We start from the raw sequence: 25512 nt of genomic DNA, 5'->3' as shown, positions 1-25512 counted from the left end.
CTGTCGAATCAGAAATTTAGAGATCAGCAAAAGTGAGAGGGTGATAATAAATGATAAAGCTTTTTTAGGAAATTTGTTTCAATATGATAATGTACATGTAGTAAGACACCAAATACCTGTCATATGCTACACCATCAGATAACCATATTGTGGGTGTATGTAAATACCCTCTGAAGTCTATGCACATGCTCCTATTTCACTAGTTTTCATAGTTTAAGAACATTATTTTCTTACAAGCACAATTTATCAGCTGTATAACCGAGAAATTCCAACACAGATTTTCAAGTTGTGTTTCAAATTCTGACAATAGCCTATTGCAGGATCACCTGGAATGATTTCAACAGAAACAGGTTTTGTCTTGCAAACAAATCTTTCCTTTTAACAAAGTGGTGTACTTTGCTGCCGTTCAGATGGTATAATACATCATACCAGAGACATTTATAACTGGACTTTACTATTGCATATCTGCCCCTAATGTCACTTGATGTGAGCTGGTTTTACTGTATTCTTAATATTTTCTGAAATTCTATAAAAAAAATTAAAAAAAGCCGCAAACCAAGGGACAATATTTAAAAAGCAAAACCCAGGGATATAACAGGGCTACAACTGGGTCTATCATGATATTGGAACTTTAGGGATTCAACAAAGATTTGTTTAATAAAAATGTACACTCGTATATCCAGTTCCTGCTTGAAAGATCCTCAACTCAAAACAATGAATAAGTTACTGGAGTCATTCTTTCATCTAATGACAGAATTTAAACCTAGTTATTGGAGCTTTTGTGTAAACTAACTAAACAACATGCAAAAAGTTGAGGGCGACATTGTAAAATGAACCTGTGCAGCCTTGAAATTCAACTTGTATTTTACATAAAAAGAAGTTTCTAAAAGATTGGAATTAACAATGGTGAAACCAAAAATGCAAGTGATAAAAAGTGCTCACTAGACCAACAAAAGCAGTAAATAATGCAAGCAAGCAAACAAATTGAACTGAAAAATGCATATTCAAGAAATGAAAAGTGAAAGGCCTGGTACAAAGTGTTAGTAAAGATATACAGAAAACATGCAAAGTGAGTGCAATATTAGGGAGAAACACTTAGGCACAAAAATACAAACCAGTTACACTCATGCAAGTTCAGAGTTGATTTCTGTAATTTGACAGATTTACAGAATAATTTAGACATGGAAAAATGGTTACAATATCACATCAACTCTAAAGTGAGATTTAAAAAATGAAGAAAAAATGTGTATGCTTTGGAATTGCTTTCAAGAAAGTCTGTTGTTTAGGAATCTCTCCCTATTCACACATAATGTACATTATTTATAACAGCCTGTGGCATTGAGCCATCAGATAAAGCAGCAAGAATCTGCATCCTGCTGATAAACAGATGCAATCAAATAGCTGTTATTATACAGGGAATCATTTAGTCTTCAAAGTTTGCCTAGCAATTTTAAAGGGTCTGCATATTGTCTCTTACAAAATACTATGGTTCCTGTGAACAAAAACTGCTATACATCTTGCCCTTGTACATCAATTTACATATTTTGAACGATACTACCCAGATGAAGATACCTGCGCAAGCAGTTAAATCATTCCTTGCTATAGCAGTTATTAACAGTGATTTGCTTCTATACCTGAAAATCTTTAAACCCTCATAATTTTTGTTTGTAAACACTATAATGATGTTCTTTGTATTCAAAGTACTAACATTACTAAAAATCTATGGCAGTGACAATTATATTTCAGCTGTTTGATGTCCTCTTTCTTTAGTCAGATTGCTGTATCGTCTCTCTGGAGACACAGCCATTTCTCGTTTTTTACAACTTACCATTTGTTACTACATGTATGTGAACATTCTGTACTTTATGGCCGCCATACATAATAAAGAGTTTCATGGCTGCTCATGCATAGTAAAGAGTTTCATGGCTGCTCATATATCATAAAGAGTTTCATGGCTGCTCATACATAGTAAAGAGTTTCATGGCTGCTCATACATAATAAAGAGTTTCATGGCTGCTCATACATCATAAATAGTTTCATGGCTGCTCATACATAATAAAGAGTTTCATGGCTGCTCATACATAATAAAGAGTTTCATGGATGCTCATGCATAGTAAAGAGTTTCATGGCTGCTCATACATCATAAAGAGTTTCATGGCTGCTCATACATAGTAAAGTTTCATGGCTGCTCATACATAATAAAGAGTTTCATGGCTGCTCATACATCATAAATAGTTTCATGGCTGCTCATACATAATAAAGAGTTTCATGGATGCTCATACATAATAAAGAGTTTCATGGATGCTCATGCATAGTAAAGAGTTTCATGGCTGCTCATACATCATAAAGAGTTTCATGGCTGCTCATACATAATAAAGAGTTTCATGGATGCTCATGCATAGTAAAGAGTTTCATGGCTGCTCATACATCATAAAGAGTTTCATGGCTGCTCATACATAGTAAAGTTTCATGGCTGCTCATACATCATAAAGAATTTCATGGCTGCTCATACACAGTAAAGACAAAAAGCTTTTGTGAATGCCACAACTTTAATTCATCTCCTTATGCAGGCCTAGCTGTCATTAATGTTAGGTCTTCTACATCAATATGTCGATTCTGCTATCAGTGAACCTGGCCGTACGGAAGTGCCAACATTACAGTAAATAATGCAAGTATTGCATATTTTTTGCACAACAAACTAACAAAACTTTGCAGTTGGAGTGGAATATGTAAGGTAGAATTGTGGCAGCAACTCATAGAGTCTCACATTCACAATGCATGCAGAGAGATATCTTGTCCGGTTATTCATGCATTTCATGTCTATAATTCAAGTTTACACTTCCAGTGGACTCAATACACATCCTACATATTCTAGGGGACGCCATTCACATACACAGATCCAGTTCTATTCTAGAGGACATTCACATATACAGATACAGTTTTATTCTAGGGGACTCAATCCACATACACATATCCAGTTCTATTCTAGGGGACTCCATTCACATACACTGATACAGTTCTATTCTAGGGGACTCCATCCACAGATACAGTTCTATTCTAGGGGACTCCATTCACATACACAGATCCAGTTCTATTCTAGGGGACTCCATTCACATACACATATCCAGTTCTATTCTAGTGGACTCAATCCACATACACAGATCCAGTTCTATTCTAGGGGACTCCATCCACATACACAGATTCAGTTCTATTCTAGGGGACTCCATCCACATACACAGATCCAGTTCTATTCTAGTGGACTCAATCCACATACACAGATCCAGTTCTATTCTAGGGGACTCCATTCACATACACAGATACAATTCTATTCTAGGGGACTCCATTCACATACACAGATCCAGTTCTATTCTAGGGGACTCCATTCACATACACAGATTCAGTTCTATTCTAAGGGACTCCATCCACATACACAGATCCAGTTCTATTCTAGTGGACTCAATCCACATACACAGATCCAGTTCTATTCTAGGGGACTCCATTCACATACACAGATACAATTCTATTCTAGGGGACTCCATTCACATACACAGATTCAGTTCTATTCTAGGGGACTCCATTCACATATGTAGATCCAGTTCTATTCTAGGGGACCCCATTCACATACACAGATTCAGTTCTATTCTAGGGGACTCCATTCACATACACACATCCAGTTCTATTCTAGGGAACTCCATTCACATACACATATCCAGTTCTATTCTTGGGGACTCCATTCACATATGTAGATACAGTTCTATTCTAGGGGACTCCATTCACATACACAGATCCAGTTCTATTCTAGTGGACTCCATTCACATTCTCATACACAAATATTTCTATCTCTACATTTGTTGCAAACGTTCCAAATATGAAAAATCTGAGTCTCAGGAAGGTAACAGGATTTTTACAGAGGTAGGATAGTGCTGGTACAAAAAAAAAATCAAATGTCACTTTCAGTAAATGTAAGACTATATGCAAGACTGGATACAAAGTGCTGGGTAGATTTAAGAATACACTGATGTACTTCATGCGAAACAACTGCATATAAGTGAGTGTTTCAAGTCACAGGCAGGTAACAACTGGGGGCTGGGAAGGAAAGGAAGGCGCAGTAATTGTGAAGGAACATAACTCATCAAAGTACAGTTTTATCTTTATAAATATTACTTGATTCTCCTTTTTCTATGAGCATATAGAGACTTGCATCAGTTTAAGCCAATAATCAGCTGAGGCCATTAGAAACTTTGAAAAGGATAGCTGTTAAATAAAGCTTCATCCCTTGAGAGACATATGTTTAATTAAATCTATATTTTTCAACATCAAGAGCAAACGAAATACTCAACTATGTCGTATTGTAAATGTGTCATAATTTGTTAAGGCTGTGGAGAGCAATAACAAAAGGACAATTTTAAAGGAGATTTAAGAGTATTAACCAATAGTATATGTTAGAGGTGCTGTGATGAACAATTAACTCGCCCACACAGCCTATAGAGACAACAGACCTTACCTCAGCCTATCATCATTTTAACCTATGTAAGGTGAGCCACATACCCACACAGCCTATAGAGACAGAGACCTAACCCCAGCCTATCATCATTTTAACATATGTAACTGACAAGCAAGGTGAGCCACATACTCAACAGACACAACAATGAAAAGTTCTCTTTCTGAGATATGGTTTCATGTGACTTCATACAGGACACTTTGAAATCCACATGACAAATTGAGTGTTAAAATTTAGACAAAATCAACAGAATATTTAATGTGATTTTCTTCTGAAACCTTTCTCAGTAAAATCACTGCCTACATTTATAAATAGAAAATCCCTGTTGACTTTAGTTTATATCTCCTGAAATCTTGATTATGGGAAGTGGAATTTTGCTGAACAAAACTCAGACTTGTTCAATTATCTGCACTTGTCAGTGTCACTGCATTTTTCCTCGTTTAAGACTGGAGTTAATTAAATATGTACTTTGCTGAGGTAATAACTCTGCCAACTCTTGGCTAACAACGTTGCACTTGAAGGACACATTTATATAGACCACAAACACACAAAAATGATGGCAATGAAAAATGGAATCAGGCATATAACTTGTACATGGTTGACTGGGGTTGCTGATAACGGTTATGATATAATAACCGGAATCAAAGGTTACAGCATGCAAAGATAAATGCTGGGGCAAGGTGCAACCATAGCAACATCAAAATAGCAACATCAACATCAAAATAGCCAAACAAGGTTGCCAGATACCTAGAGCGTATGTCCAAGTTGACAGATTTTAATTTTGTTTTGCATATTTAATTTCAGCATTTTTAGAATTGATTGAAAGTGATCAACCTTCACATAGAAAGCTCCTTTCTCCAGGAGAAATATGACAAAAACATTATCTTTTCTGCACTGCAAGAATAGTATGGACACAGCAATGACATTAGTTGGATTTTTGTTTCACCTGGCAACCCTGTAGAAAGACAACGAGGGAGACAGACAGAGGTTGAGGGGAGTCTACCTCTTGCAGCTATACAGCTGTCATTTGGTACAGCAAGGGTTCCCTAGCAACAGGACTGACTGCAGTCTGTGTTGCTGACTGGACAATATTGTCTGATTTAGGATCTTCAAGATCAACAATGATACATCTCCTAGAGTCAGTTTGCAGCAGATCCCTGCGGCGTTGCTTGAGGAAAGAAGCTTTGGCTTGATGCATGGTATCGGGGCTACTCGTCTGACGAGCTGCTCGCACAAGAAAGAAAATAAAGCGGGGAAAAAAACAAAAAACTTCTTACCGGATGCCAAGTCACAGATGGTCTTTACATAGAGATGCTGACACATACATATATATATATAAAGCAATCACTTTAAACATTCCAAATTAGGTAACAACTATTAGGGAGATGATCAAAATTTTTCTTGTTCTTATTAATATTTAATAATTGAAAAGAATATTTTCCATATGTGAACTTTTTTATAGGAGTTCAGTTCTTTTCATCTATTACTTCCATGTAACCATTAGCAACAATGAGACTCTTCATTTTTCACACATTGACAACACAAGATGAATGAAATGGTGAAATGAATATCCTGCAAAAAAAATAATAACAAAAAAAATAATAATAATAAAAAAAATATAAAAAAATAAGGAAGCATGTTGTCACTTTGGTAGTGGTAGGATTGAAATGACTCTTGCAGCTCTCATTGTTTTTGTTGATTACAAACATGTAAATGAAGCTGACTTTTCGTGCATTTTTTACACAAATCGACCAAAAAAGTGCTACCGTGGATCAAGAGAGACATTAAATATTCCTTGTTAAACATGACTTGATATATACTAATCCAGGTAAAATATTGTACATACCAATCTAATCAAGAATATTGTCAAGATGTTTACATGAGTATTGTAAATAGATATATATATATATATATATATATATATATATATATATATATATATATATATATATATATATATATATATATATATGTATTTATATATACTCAACAACAAACACTTCACACTAACTGTCTCAGGGTTACATGACTGAATTTGTCAATAATATTCAGTATATACTGCTAAATTCTGAATTTGTCAATAACATTCAGTACTACTAAAGACTACTAAAGACTGAACTTGTCAATAATATTCAGTACTGCTAAAGACTACTAAAGACTGAATTTGTCAATAACATTCAGTACTGCTAAAGACTACTAAAGACTGAATTTGTCAATAATATTCAGTACTGCTAAAGACTGATTAGTGTACAGGTTTTCTTTGCTTGCACTCTTCTCAGATATTAGTGCAAAGTTTTAAGCTGAACTTTTTTCTTTTTGATTCCCTTTACATAAATGTGTAACCATTCTGTTAGCCAAGAGTATTACCCTACTTCACTATTGGCCAATTACTGCCAATTATTAAATGTGCGTCAGCCTTATAACCGAAGTCTGGAGTGAAATTGTCATAGAAAGAAAATTTCATTACATTGAAGGGAATCCACCTCCTATCCCGTAACATGGGTGGCAAAATATCTATTGAAAATTATGTTATGACTAGAGAATTCTGAGATACTTTACCAATTAAACGGACATAAAATTAGATCATGATAAAGGTGCTCTCTAGCAGAAACCAGAATTAATGCAAGAAATGAGGGTGATGATTCATATCGATGGAAGGGAACCTTTATTAGATCAACTTGGCTGGGCAGCTTTTAACCTGTGATACTAATGGCAAATTAACACATCATGCTGTGGATTAGTGGAGAAGCTTATTCAACGGAAAGGATACATGGATCATTACGAGAGCTCGTACACCTGAGCAGCGAGAATCCAACAGGTAGACACGAGCCAATATCTCCGGATAAAATGGCCTTCACACAATCCCATATCCTTCTAAAAGCACTCCTTTGGATTAATCAAATAAGTGACCCAGCCAACCATGAGCACATAACAGACGTTAAATGTCCCCGTTTCCCGACGAGATGGGTGCCGATGCGTGTATTCTCATCTTTAGAACCGTCTTTTTCTTCCGTTTAACTTAACTCATTTCGGAAGTGAGAAGTTCTTTTGTTGAGAGTAACTGTACGTACACTAATTTAGGCCTACGCCTCCACTCGCTAACGCACTTCACTGATTGAGTACCAAGGTTTTATTTTTCAAAGATGAAGACAAATATTAGAAGTAAAATTTTTAAAATTTTTATGCATAAATAAGTTAGAAAGGATCAAGCTCTTAGAAGTGAGTATTAAAGTTGCACATTTCGCTGCTTGTACTTTCCAATGGATAATCAGATTTCACAAAAATAGCAACTTTCAGAGGTATTTCGGCAGAAAAACATGCCCATAAACGGATGTAGGGCATTCTAAAGTGTTAGGCGAGACAAAACCACCTAATTATCGTGAACAAGGCACTGATATGATAAATGACCAGATAAAGAGATTAAGCAAGATGATTCTCAGCGAGAGGGAGGGGTGAGGGGAGGGAGGTGGGAGGTGGCAAAATTAAAGTGGGGTTTAGAGGGGTTTACATTTTTATTCATATGCAATAAGTTCAATTTCAGTATAAAAGTATAAAAATGGCATGACATAATCTCAAGTGCTTTAAGATTTGTCTCTCTTGATTCTCACTGAATTTTGTTTTGATATTTCAATTGTTGTTTTACATAAATACCATTGTTACCATGTTTTTGAATACTGTTTTAGATCACAGTAACAGAAATAAATTGTTAACATTTTACTAACTTTATATCAGTCAGTTAGAAAATCAAGCCTGCAGACAGACTAAAGTTGTTGATCTTGCTGCTTTTGTTTTTCAATCAATACTTTGTTTTATTGTGTTTTGTTTTATTGAGTTTTTAAAAGACATACCCATATGATCCTCAACATGTCACATGTCTGTTGCATTAGATCAAATCAATAAAATTATCGATAAGTCTAAATCAAAATGAATAATTGACCCCACAAAACATTTGGCTAAAATCTCTCTCCAAGGAAAGGGAGGGAGAGGGGCAGGTAAAAGGTGGTTAGATTTAATTCTTAAATGCAATACCCTAAACTTGTATAATAAAAAAAAGTATAAAAATGATACCAAATAATCTCTAGGGCTGGAATATTTCTTTTTCTTGATGTTTTAATTGGATATATTTGATAATTGGAAGTGGTGGGGTTTTTGGCAAATGTTGTTGCTACTTCACAATCTTACTAAAATATGGAATACTGGTATTTAATCACAGTAACAGTAATATTTACCTCTCACGGTGAATAATAAACAGAAAACAAAGGAAAAGTACACGTTACATTTTGGTGGCACTTTGATTTTACAGTTCCATAAGATGGCAACCAATTAATACAAATTCATCCAGTTGGGACAATTTTTTTATATACTGTGCATTCATGTCCCGCTTCAAAGCACTTGTATGGTCAGTACGAGCAGTATGAATATCATGTTTCTATCAGATAGAGGTTAGGAACTGTTGATACTGTCAATATGAGTGCTTTGAAGCATGATATTGGCGGACAGTTTAGAGAGGTATTAGCATTAGGAAGTGCTGTACAAATCAACTGATTCAATAGGTCCATATAGTTTCTGTAGCTGTTTGTAGAAGCAGTTGTACAATAACAATGCTAGTGTTTTCATCTTCTCTAATGGCTTTCTCTTAAATTCTATTTGCACATACACCTTTTTGAAAGAATATTTGTTTTCTTCTTGCAAAATGTACCAGCCATGGCCAGCAAGACTATATGCCATGTAAAACTGCTCCATGTCACAAAGCTCGAAGAAATGTCAAGGAAGAGGAATAATTACGGATAAATTAGAGACCACAAAGAATCTCAAGGGTTACAATGAATTAGGTTTTCAAGTGATAGCAGGGTTAGTAATGAGGTACTAATGATATTATACAAGTGAAATGTGTTAATTATAGCAATGCTCCACATACATTCAACATCGTCACGGTCAGTTACGAACCAATGCGCCCCACTTAATTCTGTTAGTTTTGAACTCAATCATATTTGATAGCACTTCTCCCCCACCCATTACCCAAACCCAACCCTGCCCCCCAAACCAACCCCTAAAATTAAATTCCCTGTCTTGAAAAATAGGGCAACCAAAAGCTATGTAACACTTTTCAATTTTGCATGACTAAGTGCCATTACTAATTGTTTTAACTTTAAGAGGGAAGGAGGGATGAAGTGAGTTGGTGGGTGGAGGATAAACAATGAAGGCTTTTTCAGTGTACAATTAGATGTTATTAGCATCAAACAATGAGTAATTAATTCATCCTCAATTCTACAGTCAGTGCCACCATGCAAGAAAAGCTGATATTCTTTCCCCGGCACAACAGCAATTTTAACTGTTTATATCTAATTCCTTTTCCCCAAAAAGGGCAACTTTTTTTCATTTAATATCGTGATTCGTATATAAGGCGTTTCATATTTTTTATGTCCAGAGCAATTGCATATTTTGCTGCTTTAGATATATAGTTTGCCCGGCTTTAACTGAGTCTAGCACAACACAGAATTTGACGTGTATCACCAAACTTCTGCAGGCATATTGCAGCATATCACCGGAAGAAGTTTTGCTCTATGAGTCTGAAAGTCATTTCTCACTACTACATTGCAATAAATGACAGTGTCCAACACCACACAAGAGTGCATTCATGTAAAACCAACCTATATCTCCTGACTGAACATCAGCCTGCCATCTGCAAACACAAAAAAGGACAAACCAACATAACAATACTACAAAGAATAGGAAAAATGGTCTCCCCAAATGACCAGAATCCAAGTGGATCACCTCGGGAGAAAATGATCGCTAGGCGACTAGAATGAAGATGGACATCATCACACCGGATCTGAAAATGGGTTTCACCTGTAACTGGAGTCGAGGTGAACGAACGGCAAACTCATTTCTAACATTGCATTGTGGGTGTGAATATCATCTGAATCCTTCATATGAACTGAACCAAACATGAATAACTGAAAGGTATTGACTTGTAAAATCTAGAGTTACAAAAAAACATGCTTCCAGCCTCCACCATGGTTTAAACATTTGGCATCTGGCCAGCCAATAGTCCACTGGATACAGATTCTTGCATCATCATCACCTCCTATTCAGAAGAGGTATGCTTTAGATCATTGTAAATCAAATAGCATACTTTAATCCTTTATCCTCACTTCCACGAAATTTGCAGGATTACAACCTTTTCTCCATCTATTTTTTAGTTTTGTTTCTACAGTATTTTTGCCCCCATTCTATGAAGCTTTTAGGGGGTTGGGGAGGGGGGAACAAAGTGCCTCTTGTAATGATACAATTCATTTTACTTTCATTCTACAACAATCGATGGAGAATTGCTTAATTCTTGCTCAAAATAAAAGTTGCTTTGGGAGTTAGCTGTTCAGCATAAAATCAGAGGAAAAATAAAATTCATCCTTCTTTTAATCTGAGAGAAAAGGAAAAAAAACAGAATGGAATGTAAGATTCTGCAGCTGACTAAGGTCAACATGTTAAGATTGGTTAAAATTCTTTAGGCCACATGCTATGCTACATTTGTTATGTATGTTACCTTGGTTACTGGTTTGGGTTTATCAGTAGCAAAGCCAAAAGAAAGCTCATTTAATTTTTATGCAGCTTTTCAACGCAACTAAAAAACACTTATAAAAGTTAGAAGAAAGAAAACTCTTTTTGTCTTTTCAAAGCATTACTTTTCATCACCAAGAAAGAAAAGCAAAAAAACTGTTTACGTTTCTCCCTAGATCCTAAAGTCTCGATGTAACTGTCACAACTGAATACATCCCATGAGCCAACAGAAATGAAAAATTTGAATTAGAACGCCAGGCTAATTAGAAGTTGCCAGCTTATGAAAGGAAAATACGCTTGCCTTTGTCGAAATTGAGCTCTGATTTTGCTGTCTCATCATTCCTGATAGAAGTGGATTAAAGATTTGTTAGAATGATTTTTTAATTGGTTACTACTACTCTGCCGTTAGCAGCAGAAATGTCTTAAGATGACCATTGGCACCAGGGAGTTGTTATCTAAACCAGATACTACAGCTAAAACCATGCAAGTTATGCACTAAGAGTTTGGGGAAAAGTTTTCTAACTATGTAACCACTTTCTTTACATGTCCCAGTTGTTATAGTAAAAAAGTGTTCAAGTTGTGTAACTCTTATCTGTCATATTCTCACATTTGCTTCTTTGGAATTTAACATTTTTTGGAGTGGAAGGACTAGGTTTGAGGTTTGTGTGTGTGTGGAGGGGGGGGGGGGGGGGGGGTTGGTGCTGTTTTGAGCACAAGTTTCCAAACCCAAATAAATACATAGTGATAATTATTAGCTACATTGTGTTTAACAACAACAAAAAATCAATATTTCTTTTTTCTGTGGTTGAAGGGGGGGGGGGGCATGTGATTTTGTTTTGAGCACAACTTTCCAAAGTTTCTCCCTCAATGTACCTAAAGATAACAACTAGCAGTATTTCCATTTAAAACAACTCCCTGACTACAACATCCTCCTTGTGATTAGTAAAAAGATTGTTCGATAAAGATTGTTGGTTAAATATAAATAAAATATGTTTCATTTTATCGCTATATTTTAAGAAACCAATTTGAAATTAATATATGTGTATTAAATGACTTATACAAAACTCCTAGGTGAATCTTCAGATTCAAATTTCAAAAAGATTCAAAGTTTACTAGCCCCAATCAGATAAAATCAGGTGCACAAATTAAAAAATTAAAATTCATGCAGATAATAAATGATAAAAGAAATTCTACAGTTAGAATTATTCCTCCTATCTTATTGAATCCCTCTGTCAGAATAACCGCAAAAGGCTTAAGAAAACACCCTGAGTGAAAGTATAAATTCAAAAATAAAACAAAACCAGCCATAAATAATTGTTTTAGAGTAAATATACCTCAAAATTAGTCAATAAAATTAAACGAAGACGCTTACTATGCCGATGTCGTTGGTCCCTGTCTTTTCTCAACTTGAAACTCTTGGTCTTTCGGATGAAAGACTTTCTGGCATGAACTGCATTTTTCATGATGATTGGTTTGTTTGCATCGATCATGGCTTCCAAGGCTATATCTTCAAAGAACCCTAGTAACAAGAAATATTTATATAATTTACATAAATATTTATATATTAAAAACAACAGAAAATATAAAATGGTTAATAATGGGTTGATACAACTGAACAGTGATAACTTTAAGATAATTTACATGTTGATGAAGACAAAACTGAAAGTTACTGAGATTTAACTTCATATAAAGTTATCAGGTCTTGTAAAAACCAGGCTTCAAAATTCAGGCTAGTGACGTGGTAACTGCCAGTGGAGTTTACCACTTGCCAGTAAAAAGACCAACATCAAAAAACAGGCAATGGAATTTTCTTGGCAGTGCAAAAGTTAAAATTGTTTTTGTATTAATTCGAGAAAAAATGTACGTGGAAATTTCATTGTAGCCAGTAGATTTCTTTATCAACTGGAATTTCTCAGCAATTGGTTAAAACTGTGAATTTCTTTGCCTGAATACCTATAAATCCACCAGATAAATTGTGTCTCTCCTGCATCAGTCATCCAGTGTGTTGAGATGATTTGTACGACCATGAGGTCCAAATTTTAAAGATTAGGTCACAGCGGTGGAGTTGAGTCGGGTCGCAGTCAGTCAGGGCAGTGTGCGGCCGGCATTAGAATCTATCACGACTACCTTCTACCAGAGGGGGTCTCTAAGCTTTTTACTCAACATTTCAATTTTACTCAACATTTCAACACCATTGGAATACTTCCCTAAGTATTTTAACTACACTAGGAACTCATGGCTACTAACAAAATAATTGTATTTGCTAGCTGTACTAAAATAAGTGTATTTGATAGCCGTATGGAGATAATTGCATTGCTAGCTGTGTGGAAAGGATTTATGTTACTCACTTTTAAACGATAATTTAACTTTTGCTTTGCACAGGTCTGCATACAAGAACCCTGAACCTGCACACAGGAACCCTGTACCTGGATACAAGAACCCTGTACCTGCACACAGGAACCCTGTACCTGCACACAGGAACCCTGTACCTGGATACAAGAACCCTGTACCTGCACACAGGAACCCTGTACCTGCACACAGGAACCCTGTACCTGCACACAGGAACCCTGTACCTGGATACAAGAACCCTGTACCTGCACACAGGAACCCTGTACCTGCACACAGGAACCCTGTACCTGCACACAGGAACCCTGTACCTGGATACAGGAACCCTGAACCTGCATACAGGAACCCTGAACCTGCATACAGGAACCATGACTTTTATATCCGACTGTGTCGGTATTGTTTACCGTTTACAAAGCTTTGTGCAAAGTATCAACAACAACAACAGCAACAAATTCTGTGGCACGACTGTGCAGCAAAAGTTGCGACAGACATGGGGTGCGGATACTGCTTTGACATAAACCTAGTAAAGCAAACATATAGGCTGATGTATTGTTTACATTTGGTACATATTAGCATCAACTCAATAACACAGACCTAGGCTATCCAATTGGAAACAGCTATTAAACATTTACGGAAATAAACAGAGACTGGTAACAATACTCACTATCATATCTCCAAATTGTTTACAAGTATTTATGCACAAGGTAAAGAATTGTTTTGATGAGTAACGTTACGTACAAATGAACTTGACTTCTGAAAATGAGGGTACATGTGTGAATTTGTCAGCGATTGCTGAAGTTAGTTTCAAAATCATGAACCAAGAGGTCAAGTGATCAAGTATCTTACTCTTAAGGTCAGCCACACTGGCACTAATCTCTTCTTCAATAACACTTGGTGTCCTCTGCTTCTCTTGTTCCTGCGGGGGACACTCTGCGTTCTCTGCGGGAGATTGTGATGATGCAGAATTTGCATGTTCCTTCTGCTGCAATGCTATTCCTTCTCTCTCCTTGAGGGCAGCCTCCAACCTGCACAAGGAATCCTCGGCCTTCTTAAGTCTTCTCTCCGCATCTCTCCTCGCTATGATCTCGTCTTTCAGTTCTTGGTCTGTCATTTCTTTCTGAACAGCAAGATCCTAACGGGAAAAAACAAAATAGGAAATAAAATAACTGTTAGTGACATTGCTTATGTGTTAATGACATGAGCTAGAAAATGCTACAAGAAATGTCAAAATATGACAAATCAGAGCGTCATGTTGGTATTACTGGTATCAAGTCTGTCTCACAAGCAAATTCCTAACTTAAAGCAGCATAATCATTTCATTCACCTACTGGCAATTTTTTTCAAAATGATACATCTTTCGATAACGCACTATGTAATTTAAGGCTTATCACTCTCCAAACTGAAGGCAGACACATTTGTAAAGTGACCAGACATGTTAGTCTTAACAAGCTAATGTTAACAGACTGATTGAGTAAGCAAACCTATTATGAATTCCCTTATCCTGAGAGCCTTAAATCCCGTTACCACTATGGAATGACTGCCTCTTTAGGTTTTGACTCTCGGAGGACGATTGACTGAAATATTCATATGATAAACAGCAAATGTCCTGTTTTTGTTTACTATCAAACTGTGTGATTCTCAAACATCTGGTTTGCCACGACATCCAATTCTCACTTCTTTGCAAAGGACCAAACTTTGGGAGTGGAAGTACCCCATCATTTATAATGTGATTTGAAGGCTTACTCAATACAGTACAGAAGAACAATGATTTAATTAATTAACTGGTGCATCTTTAAAATGCATTGCATAAACATACTTATTAAAATAAACCCATTTTGTGACATCATTTCAATGTCAGTAACACTTCGCTGTGTATCATTTCTAAGAGGGTTAAATAATATAGAGACTGTTTAACTACAAATGAAGAACAAAGGTGGCAGCCAGCAGAAAAAACTTGAGAACTCCTAGAACACAACTTTAGAAATGTTAGAATATGATGAAACGAACACAGGAGGTTGTTTTAGGAAAAGAAAAACTCATGAAAGGATAGTTCAGGATAAAAAAAAATGTGTAAGGACCATCAAAGAAAGTGGTAGATTAAGGAATCCAAATTCCTAGGACAGGAAAGAGAAATCATTAAATATTCTGGAAATGATGTCAGGAAAGTGGAAAAAATCCAAACAGCCCCCCCCCACCCCCCTCCTCTTATTAGAAAAATGAAATAAACACATATCAGGGATATAAAGTGACTGAGTATATTAAAGGAAACACATCTGGTTTGACTAACCGATTGGTGGTAATATGATAATAACAGTAAAAGTATTAACAAACTACAGTAGGAATTATATTTCCAAAGAGAATGGGGTTTGGGATGGGGTGGGGGTGAGAGGATAAGATAGCAACATAAAGGAACAATAGGAGTGTAAGGGAAGGGCTATGAGGCCACATATTTGTGTTCCTGGATGTGCAACTGAATTCCAAGGCCATCAAAATGCCTTTCCATCCAAACCTCTTAGTTCAAGTGTACTTCAACAGTGCAATAACCAACATGGTGAATGCACTAGAGAACTATGTCAGTACATTTAAGATGAGTAAATTGTTTTCCTATCGGTATTTTGGTCATTCTGTGGTGTTATTATAAAGCAGTCACCAGAGAATTACTTTTTAACAACACACTGGATACTGCATATTCTGCAAGAAATTTGGTTAAACATCTTAGATGTGCTGCAGGTGATGCCCCCTTCCCCCGACCCCTTCCCCGACCCAATCCCCCTTCATCCTGCATGCTGTAGGGACTGGGCTGGTTTGACTCATCATCAAACTAGCTTGCTTGATCTCAATTCTGTAAATACAGTTTTTATATACAGTATGCCTCAATATTCAGTTCCCTTGCAATTTACTATTTTCAATTTGCAATGTTAAAGGGGAAGGTTCAGGATAACACCAGACATTTATATGTGCTAGAAAATGTCTATTCCAAACTAATTACCCTCATCATGTTGGATTTTACCAAAACAACCGTCAAATATATCAAGTGAAGCCATCGTCCCAGCCAATTTGAAAAGCGGCCATTTTGTCTTATTCTATGACGTACAATCCCCTCACACCAAACAGCTGTTTCGGGGGTTTGTACGTCATAGAATAAGACAAAATGGCTGCTCTTAGAATTGGCGGTGCTGCCTGTTTCACTTGTAATATTTTTTTCTCGTTTTGGTAAAATCCAATATAATAGGGTATATTAGTTTAGAATAAGCATTGCCTATCACACGTAAATGTCTGGTTTTATTGTGAACTTCCCCTTTATGTGAAGTCAATGGCAAACTGGAATATCATGATTGATATTTCTAGTAGCAGTGATCACTATGATGCACTGGTCACTGCCAATACTTTCATCTTGTTACCTGTTAGTCTATGTAGACCTACAGATCTCTAATAAATACTGCACAATACTTTCACAACAGACTCAGAAATCACAGACCGGACGTCAAACGAGATCAACATGGACAAAGGATGGAATCAATAACTCATTTAACAAACCTGTAAAGATGATTCCAACTGCTTGGCTTGTTCACTAAAAGCTATCTTTTCTTCCTCTAAGGCATGCGTTTCTTCCTCTTTTTCTTTTAAGCTATAACAATGAAAGAATCAAAGAGTAGGATTTTTTTTCAATCACAGATTCATGGTAAATAAAAAACCTTCCACCAAGAAGACTTTTACAAAGGTAGGCTGTAAGAGGAATTCAAGGTAAATTGTAATGAACCAATTCAATAGTTTATTATTTTTTTTTTTAGTTTTTAGTTTTATTTTATTTTATTATTTTTTTTTTTATGGGGCATGACTCTACCCCTGAGATAACATTGTTCCTCTTCTTGAGGATATGAATCTATCAATACAGAATTATGACACATTCAACTGGGTTTTTTGTATTGTTTTTCAGTTAGAGACAATGTAAGTAATAGTTAACAGACCATCTTTCACAAAAGGGATGTAATGCCACAATTTCAACAGTCTAAGATGGTTATAACTTTCTTAACTACTTTTATTTGCTACTATAGATTATCATAGACTGAATTGTAGGCTTGATGCTTGTTCAATAACACCCGATCCCTCCCTCTGCCTGGATACTTTATTATGAGTTTATCTGCCACCAATCCCCAACCCCGACACCTCTTTCTCTATCATCTTGGGAACCTTAAATTTAATCTTGCAAATTTCATGAAGTAAAGACATTAAAGCGAATTTAAAAGATGTCAAAAAGTCTAGCTGACCACTACTTCCAAAGGGCAGATCCATGGAAGAATATCAGCCTGTTTAAAATGTACGCCATCTTGTACTGATAATGCACATGAATGAACAAGTTAATGTTGCAGGACCCCTTTTCTTGGGAGGGGAGGGGAGGAAACCATTAATTCTTGGCTACATTTGGTAGTTAACTCAAAGTCATCAGTATAAGCCCCACATTTTTAACATGATAAAAATTGTTACAAGTTGTGAAAAGTACCTTCTAGATGGTTTTGACTCTCCTTTATTAAGTATCTGTGACAAACAAATCCTTTGATGGTGGCAGTAACATGCCTTTGAGCACAACTGACCATTCATTGAATTTTCTAGCACATCTGCAGGACAATACCGATGACTATTAAACTATTGATTTGATCATGATGTTTTGCTTTCTTCACTAATTTCTCTTTCAGTTTGTAATGACTGATGAAGTCATTAAAAATCTGGCATTTTCCATAATAGCATCTGATTTGCTATTTAATGTAACTGTAAAGACATTCGTAGTACTGAGGTAATGTTACTGACAAATACATATTTCTATCAAATCTTTGAATTTTTTGCAGTAGTGTCAGTGAAGGTTGCTACGTTCTATGTCTTGTGATAAGACCAACGAACATTCTTTCTCGAAAGGTAAACCATTTACGGTTCCAAATTTTTATCTGCTCATTGTTAAATTTTGTATCAAAACTGCAAAACAGCAACCACAACTAAACATCCTTTTGTAGATTTCACACTCATCTGTTTCGACATTTGAACATTACATACATATATGTAGTAAAATTTGTAAAGTTTGAAAAAATTTGAGTAATTATTTAATGACATTCCTTGTCAGGGTTAAGTATTAAGAAGGTTGGCAAACCATATTTGTATATTTGTGAGGTCCATTTCCAGGTCTTTTCTTCTCTTTTCAATCTTGTCTAAGTCTTCTTTCAAGGAGGATGTTGCATCGTTAAGGCTCATGTTTTGGTCCGCTAACTTCTTAGTTTCCTCCTCTCTTTTCTTTAAAGTGGCTAGAGTCTCTTCCTTTTCTTTCTCTAACAACTGAAGTTGAATTAAACAAGGATGGTTTATTCCTGGAGGCAATCATTAACCAAAAGAAACAGTTTCATGGTTTTCTTGTTGTAATTTATGACTAACAAGACAATGATATTGAAAACTAGTCCATGTAATATTAAAAAACAGTTGTAAAATGTATGTTGTACATAGAATTTTGAAGAATAAGCCTTACAGTACGCTTAGGTTCATTCAGGTCCAAGGTTCGTTGCCCTGCATGAGCATGTGAGAAATTTCAAAACTGGATATATTTTTTTTCAACAGATTTGCTGGAACTATACAAAACATCCAGGAAGTTTCAGTGATGGCAAGCATGGCAAGAAAATTCTGTTGAATATTCAGAACAAACAGTTACTTGTGACCATGGTTTCTAGAGTTATGGAATCTATTGCAAACTATGTCTTATTTCATCACACCTGTTGTAATTTTGATTGAATCATTTAATTGAATCATTGATTGAATCATTAATTTTGTTTGAATCATTAAGTTTTCAAGCGCCTTCTCACTCCCTTAGTTAAATCGATATTCTGGTGGATGGAGTTGTTTGCTTAACAAACATGCTGACAATTTTCTGTGTCAGAACCACACCCTCATAGCAGTCAAAATAGGCTACATTCAAACAACCACATCTGGAGTTAAAACAAGATACTGAGACTGCCTGCTACATCAATCCAAATAGTTAGGCTTACCTATATCATACTTTGACACTTATTTTATATGATACAGATGTGAACAAAGCATTGCCTGCTACATCCATCTAAATAGTTAGGCTTACTTATACCATACTTTGACAGTAATTTGATGTGTTACAAACCTTACAGAAGCAAAGCAACCTACACCCATTTAAATTTTTCATCTTACCAGTAAGGTACTTTCATACTATGTTGACGTGTTACAAACCTTACAGAAGCGATGCCTGCTACATCTATCCTAATAGTTAGGCTTACCTATATCGCACTTTGACACTAATTTGATCTGCTAGATCCATTTAAATTTGTCAGCTTACCAGTAAGGTACTTTCATACTCTGTTGATTTGTTGCAAACCAGAAGCAATGCCTGCTACATCTATCCTAATAGTTAGGCTTACCTGTATAGTACTTTAAAACTAATTTGATCTGCTAGATCCATTTAAATTTGTCAGCTTACCAGTAAGGTACTTTCATACTCTGTTGATGTGTTGCAAACCAGAAGCAATGCCTGCTACATCTTACCTAATAGTTAGGCTTACCTGTATAGTACTTTAAAACTAATTTGATCTGCTAGATCCATTTAAATTTGTCAGCTTACCAGTAAGGTACTTTCATACTCTGTTGATGTGTTGCAAACCAGAAGCAATGCCTGCTACATCTATCCTAATAGTTAGGCTTACCTGTATAGTACTTTAAAACTAATTTGATCTACTAGATCCATTTAAATTTGTCATCTTACCAGTAAGGTACTTTCATACTCTGTTGATTTGTTGCAAACCAGAAGCAATGCCTGCTACATCTATCCTAATAGTTAGGCTTACCTGTATAGTACTTTAAAACTAATTTGATCTGCTAGATCCATTTAAATTTGTCAGCTTACCAGTAAGGTACTTTCATACTCTGTTGATGTGTTGCAAACCAGAAGCAATGCCTGCTACATCTTACCTAATAGTTAGGCTTACCTGTATAGTACTTTAAAACTAATTTGATCTGCTAGATCCATTTAAATTTGTCATCTTACCAGTAAGGTACTTTCATACTCTGTTGATTTGTTGCAAACCAGAAGCAATGCCTGCTACATCTATCCTAATAGTTAGGCTTACCTGTATAGTACTTTAAAACTAATTTGATCTGCTAGATCCATTTAAATTTGTCAGCTTACCAGTAAGGTACTTTCATACTCTGTTGATGTGTTGCTAAGCGATTCTTTGTCCTTTTCTAGTTCCTTCAAGGCATCAAGAGTTTCCTCCATTTCTCTGTAAGTGAATTTAAATAAAGGTCATTCAGGGTCAAGGACTGGATACACACCACAGATAACTAAACAGTATATTAGCCTATACTCTCTCTTCACCTGATGATTGTATAGAAACAGAAACTTTGTCACACACAACAAGATTTACTTTCAAGTTTGAATCAAATAACCTGTGACTGTTACCATAGTAATGGATTTCTTGCATTTATCAAATATAATCAATACCAATGCTGTGCTTTATGTAATATCACTTTCTAAAGGTTGTGAGATATAAGACCACTGTTGACTTCTAAATGACCTTTGAACTCTACCAAATAGTTGGCTCTTAGGGACAACCTCACAGAAGGAACAAGGACGTTATATGCTATGCTTACTGAAATAACATGTAAACCAGATTTTGGAAATGTCACATATTTCAACCTCAAAGTTTCCATTAATCATCACCATAACTTTCACAAACATTCAATTTATTACATTTAAATCCTACTTAAACCCAGTGCAAAGTTTATTCCAAGTTAACACCTTTTCACACCTGAAACAACACAAACCTATCACAGCCAAGTAGGTAAGGGAGGCAGTACTTCACCAAATGTAAGGCTTACAACACTGTGCATGTTTAATACTCATCATTACAACAGTCAAGTACAGATACACACACTTACACATGCACAAACACACACATTCTCAAAGCCAAAAGAACTCAGCTGACCTTATTTTACTTTCATAGTTGACTTTTGAAGGCTTTTTCTGAAGGATTATTTGCAACCTTACTAGCTGGAAAGAATTACATCTGCTGGGATACACATCTAATTTTGATGATCAGGGAAAAGTTGATTCAGACTTTCAATTTACTTCAATAAACTTATAGGTATGTGACTCTTTGTTGACTAGTCTGCTAATTCTATTAAAAAATTAAACTACATGGCAATCTTCAACTAATGACAAACCTATCACGTATTCCATGTCACGTACCTACAACAGACATGAATCTTAAGTAAGATGCACCCTTGTTCACATCAGGAAATAATTGATCAAGTGCCTTGCAGGGAAAATCTAAGCATTTAAGGACATGTCTTTTTTTTTTCCTTTTTTTAAATTGAATTAACCATCGTTACGGAAATGAGATGGCAGGTTGAAGACCCAGAACATGATCAATAGGGAAGTTATATATCAATGAATCTGTGGTACAATTGGCACATAGATAGTAACTTTATCACATATTTGAGAAAGATTATTGTTGTTTAATTACATGGATAAGCCACAAAGTAATACAACAGACACTCATTTTAGAAAACCAAAGATTGGAAGAAAACAACTTCAAACACTATCCAAAACTTTGCAATTGAAATAGGTTTTAATTTTAAATGTTGTTTATCTTTCCTCAGAAACTCTCAGTTTCTTTAAGCAAAAGTAGATGAGTGGTAAATTAGGGCATATTGCTAAAATGGTTACTGGATCGCTCATGGTACAGCTGGAGTGCTTAGGCTGAGACAGGTAAGCCATGAAGTCAGGGAAATGCAAATCTTTGTGTATAGTGTGATAAATGTTTGATAGTATACAGACACCCGAAAGCCATAAGCCTGCAGCTCATAAGACTGACTAGTGTAAATCATAAAATTTACTGTTTTAGATATTTACGAGTGACGAGCTTACCTGTCTCCTCACAACCTTAGCAGATGTATAGAAGGTAAAAATCCAAGGTATCCGGGCAAATTCTGTAAGATTGACTATCCACTACGAAAACGCATGTGTAGACACTTTGGATGGTAGAATGAGAAGGAAGGGCAACGACTGGAGGAGCCGGTCGTTGAGGGTGCACAGTGTTAAAAGATTACCAGGGATTACTAGACACGGTAGAATGAGGTGTTAAGGTTGTGAGGAGACAGGTAAGCGAGGAGCGAAGTAAATAAAGTTATCCAAGTTTTTATTCATGTATTTTTTCTATAAGCTTAAAAAACACATAATTCTGTCCATTTTCCCTTCCTGTTACCTTTGTGTCTTTTGCTTCTCACTGAGCAGCTCATTAGCCATTTCCTCAATCTTTCGCTTCTCAGACTCTAGCTCCACAGCAATCTTCTCCAATTCCTGAAAAATAATGACCAAATGAAACTAAACTTAAAACAAAAATATTGTACCTCATGATAATATGAAAGTTGTTTTCTCTTCGTATTTTCTTAACTTCAAAGATATCAAATAGAGTTTTCATTCACAGGAAGGGCATATCACTTGAACTTAATACACAGACATACACACTTACCCCAGACAGGAAACCAAACTAATTAAGTTGACTACACTAACTTTTTTACGATGTTGTAGCATCCTGCATAGAACACATATCTACGGTTTCACTGAATGAAAAGATACTGTTTCCTTTTACTTTTTATGACCTTCTAGAATACTGCAAAGCCTGTGTTTCTTTGACAAACTAGAATCCTGAATGTAGATATTTTTGGTAGCATTCCAGAAGCTACTCTTTCATACACAACAACAACCACCTTCATATGTGTCAACAATTCCTTAAGTATATGACGCGCAATTGCAGCCTACAATCTTAATGCCTTTTTACGAGTGCTTATAAAGAAATTGGTAAAGGAATTCAAACAATGCCTGCCTGAATTAGGTCATGTGCAGTGTGAAGTACATACAATGGCCTAGACTAAAGTACATACCATAAAACTCAACCAACAATATTGAATATTGTACACGTTAAGGCAGCTTTTAAGTACACGCACAATCAACTAAGCTATTACCTCTGATTTGTCCATTTCCTCCCTGAGTGCTTGAGCGCCCTCATGCAACTGATCTCGGTACCGCTGAGAGTCTTTAGCCAGCTGCAAACTCTGTTTCTCAAGTGTTTGTATCATACTCTCCCCTAGCTCCGCATTCTTCCACGTTCTGATTGAAGAGGAAAATAAAGATACAACATTATTTACTTACTCTGGTATGTTTCATTAACCATGAGTGGTGTGGAAGGCTCTCACTGGTATGTGAGTTAACATATAGTAAACAATGACAGCCAATGGTAATACATTAATGATTCATACAGTAAGCATGTTGGAGAGACACTTGATATATACAGACAGATGCAAACATACATTATTTGGGTTCCATATTCAGTAGAAGAGAAACTAGAAGCACACTCAGCGAGTTTATTCAACATTCACAGAGCCAAAGCTGCTTTGAGCTAACTGGATATGAAGTGAGTTGGATGTTATTAAGTCCTGTGTTATCTCAGCCAGGGGAACAACCATGTATACTTCTGAGGGGCTAAAAAACCTCCTCCCCAGTTTAAAAATCAGGGGCATCACAGACCACTACACAGACAGACAGACAGATAGAAAGACAGACTACAAAATAAACCTTGTGCACAGTATATAAATATGAGACCATGAGTATGACCCTCTGTGGAGCAGTTATGGAGATTTACAAAGTCTCTTAATTGTTTGTAATCATATAATAAGATTATAAACAATGCATATTATGTGAATATATCAAGAAAGAAGGTTGGGATCAACTTAATCCTGTCAAAATCTGAAAAATGATCTTCAAAACACAAACGTAGTGGAAAAACTCGGAAGAAATGTTTTACGTAGTCGAAAACACGTAGTCTTCTGAACGGTACATTCGGAAGGAGTAAGTGGTCGATGCTCCATAAGGGGGGGGGGGGGCCCACTGCTAAAACTTTCCAGTCATGTAGTTTAGGTTGAAAGGAAAGTGAATATGTTAAAGCAGCATTTTGCATCCTTTTTTATGGTTTTTCTCAACCTCACTGATTCCACTATGCTATAACGACATACATAACTAGCTTATCTATTCAAATCTTTACTTCAAATGGTGGCATAAAAGTCGAAAAATTTACAACTTTTAACTTTGTTTTTCTCGAAGATATTTTCCGTTGGGATCCAAATAAACCTCGCCCATCATATGAAAATTTAAAAGCTACGAACGTCATTGATCAATACGTAATACAACACCATGCTTGATTTGTGTAGATTGTCTATGGCAGTTGTACCAGGGAGCTGTTAGAGTACCAGCTCGCTGGTTGTACCAAGTTACCAACTCGACGATTTTAATCTATAGTTAGCAACGGCTCATTTAACTAAACCTGCATCTCTGATTGGTTAATTCAAACGAGTGGTTGGGGGAACTGTATGTGGTTAACATGAAATGTGTAATTTGTTGGAGGACACTTTTCTCATTACCGCAAATGTCCTTAACTACTCGCCAATTACCGCTTTAGGCAGGGAAAAAACTTGGCTTATATCTTAATTTGCTGTTTCGTGATTGATATATGTAAAAAACTCGATGGACTTGTCAAAAAAGTGGAAAACGGCATCAAAATGCTGCTTTAAGATTGGCAACATGTAAAGGGAGGCACAAAGATAATTGGGTATGAGGGGGTAATAACTGATTTCACATTATTTTAAATAGTTTTAGTTTATATGGTGCAAAGTAGCACAAAAAGAAAACTGTGCATAATTCTCTCCATTTTCTTGCGAAGTTCAAACAAATGTTATGAACATGCTTTTGTCTGTACCACACCACCCAACTATATATGTCACACACAGAACTTGCAGTCAAGGAATGGATTACTAATGTACATCATCCCACCCGCTACTGTACAGATGATGTCTGTCTTTCCTGACATATTTTATTCACGTAACCAACTTACACCCTTCCTGATCTCCTGAGTACATCAATCCACTTTTCTCTGTCCAACTCGGATTCTGTAGCGATAACAATGGCACCCTGCAAAATAAAGTTTACAAAATACTGATTTCAGATATTTTAAATATTACCAAAGTAAAATTACTCCATTCCACTTTGTTCT

The 25512-nt window shown here is 36.0% G+C and overlaps 1 protein-coding gene across 6 annotated transcripts in view; it reads right to left on the bottom strand.

The window, feature by feature from the left end:
- The window catches only part of LOC139972053 (uncharacterized), a 46630-nt gene that overhangs the window by 2802 nt on the left and 18316 nt on the right, over positions 1–25512 (bottom strand). Inside the window, exons 4-13 of one of the 6 annotated variants that reach the window (XM_071978940.1) lie at positions 25354–25430; positions 23432–23576; positions 22672–22766; positions 20592–20685; positions 18546–18727; positions 16943–17033; positions 14252–14537; positions 12432–12578; positions 11361–11401; positions 1116–1147 (exon numbers count right to left, since the gene is read on the bottom strand). In XM_071978940.1, coding sequence (XP_071835041.1) covers positions 1116–1147; positions 11361–11401; positions 12432–12578; positions 14252–14537; positions 16943–17033; positions 18546–18727; positions 20592–20685; positions 22672–22766; positions 23432–23576; positions 25354–25430 — 1190 coding nt within the window. Of the gene's footprint in view, positions 1–1115; positions 1148–5504; positions 5726–10152; positions 10185–11360; positions 11402–12431; positions 12579–14251; positions 14538–16942; positions 17034–18545; positions 18728–20591; positions 20686–22671; positions 22767–23431; positions 23577–25353; positions 25431–25512 lie in introns of all 6 variants that reach the window. The other 5 variants (XM_071978939.1, XM_071978943.1, XM_071978941.1 and 2 more) reach the window with 5 other exon arrangements.

Source organism: Apostichopus japonicus, chromosome 8 (genome assembly GCF_037975245.1).
Source record: "Apostichopus japonicus isolate 1M-3 chromosome 8, ASM3797524v1, whole genome shotgun sequence".
Classification (NCBI taxonomy): Eukaryota; Metazoa; Echinodermata; class Holothuroidea; order Aspidochirotida; family Stichopodidae; genus Apostichopus; species Apostichopus japonicus.
Note: the sequence above shows the minus strand (reverse complement) of the source record. Positions and strands in the feature narration are given on the sequence as shown.